The sequence below is a fragment of the Penaeus monodon genome, chromosome 15 (genome assembly GCF_015228065.2).
Source record: "Penaeus monodon isolate SGIC_2016 chromosome 15, NSTDA_Pmon_1, whole genome shotgun sequence".
NCBI classification, from domain to species: domain Eukaryota; kingdom Metazoa; phylum Arthropoda; class Malacostraca; order Decapoda; family Penaeidae; genus Penaeus; species Penaeus monodon.
In genome coordinates this window covers 40427283-40428011 of record NC_051400.1, presented here as the reverse complement: position 1 = coordinate 40428011, position 729 = coordinate 40427283, and the positions used below count along the sequence as shown (strand labels likewise).

The 729-nt window shown below is 51.0% G+C and overlaps 1 protein-coding gene across 1 annotated transcript in view; it reads left to right on the top strand.

Moving 5' to 3' along the window:
- The window catches only part of LOC119582369 (solute carrier family 22 member 15-like), a 3793-nt gene that overhangs the window by 916 nt on the left and 2148 nt on the right, over positions 1 to 729 (top strand). Inside the window, exon 2 of the mRNA XM_037930582.1 lies at positions 6 to 226. Within this exon, the coding sequence (XP_037786510.1) occupies positions 6 to 226 (221 nt within the window). The remainder of the gene's footprint in view (positions 1 to 5; positions 227 to 729) is intronic.

The following is a 729-nucleotide window of genomic DNA, read 5'->3' as shown; positions in this document are numbered from 1 at the left end:
GCCAGAACCCCCCGCCTCCGCGCCATCACCCTGAGCCTGTACAGCAACTACCTGCTGGTGGGCGCCGTGTACTTCGGCCTCTCCCTCAGCGGCGGCGACCTCAGCTCCGACCCGTTCCTGTACATGGCGCTGACGGGGGTCGTGGAGCTGCCGGCCTACACCCTGGTCATCCCCCTGGTGGCTCGCTACGGCAGGAGGGCCCCCGTCGTCGCCTTCTTCTTCATAAGTATACACTTATAAAAGACCTTGGGTGGAGACGCGGTTTTTACTTGCTTGTTATGGGAGGCTGAGAAGGATGGAGATGGTGGGTTTGTTGGAGAGAAGGAAGGGGTTGATGGCGGTGTTGTTGCGTGATAAGTTCAGTTGTTTAAGGCGTGGAATTATAAACCCGTAATGAGATTTAGATATCAGAAAGATACCAATATACCTTTACCATCAGTGCTCCGCATGGATGCCTCTTAGATAGGATCGAGCACTTAGATTACCTAAAATGACCTTGTTGAGCAGCAATTGATAGTTAAGAGACTGTGACAGTATCAAACATCACCACTTCTGAACATGTAAACAAATCACACACTCAGGCACGTGCTAAGGGATGGAACTTGCTTGGTCATACGTAGAGAAAGTCCCTGGGGCCTCGGGCTTTTGAGCCGACCCTCTCTTAACAATCTAAAAGTTAGAGAAAGTGATTAGCATTATAGAACAGAGTTTCGGATACTAAGGCCGGGC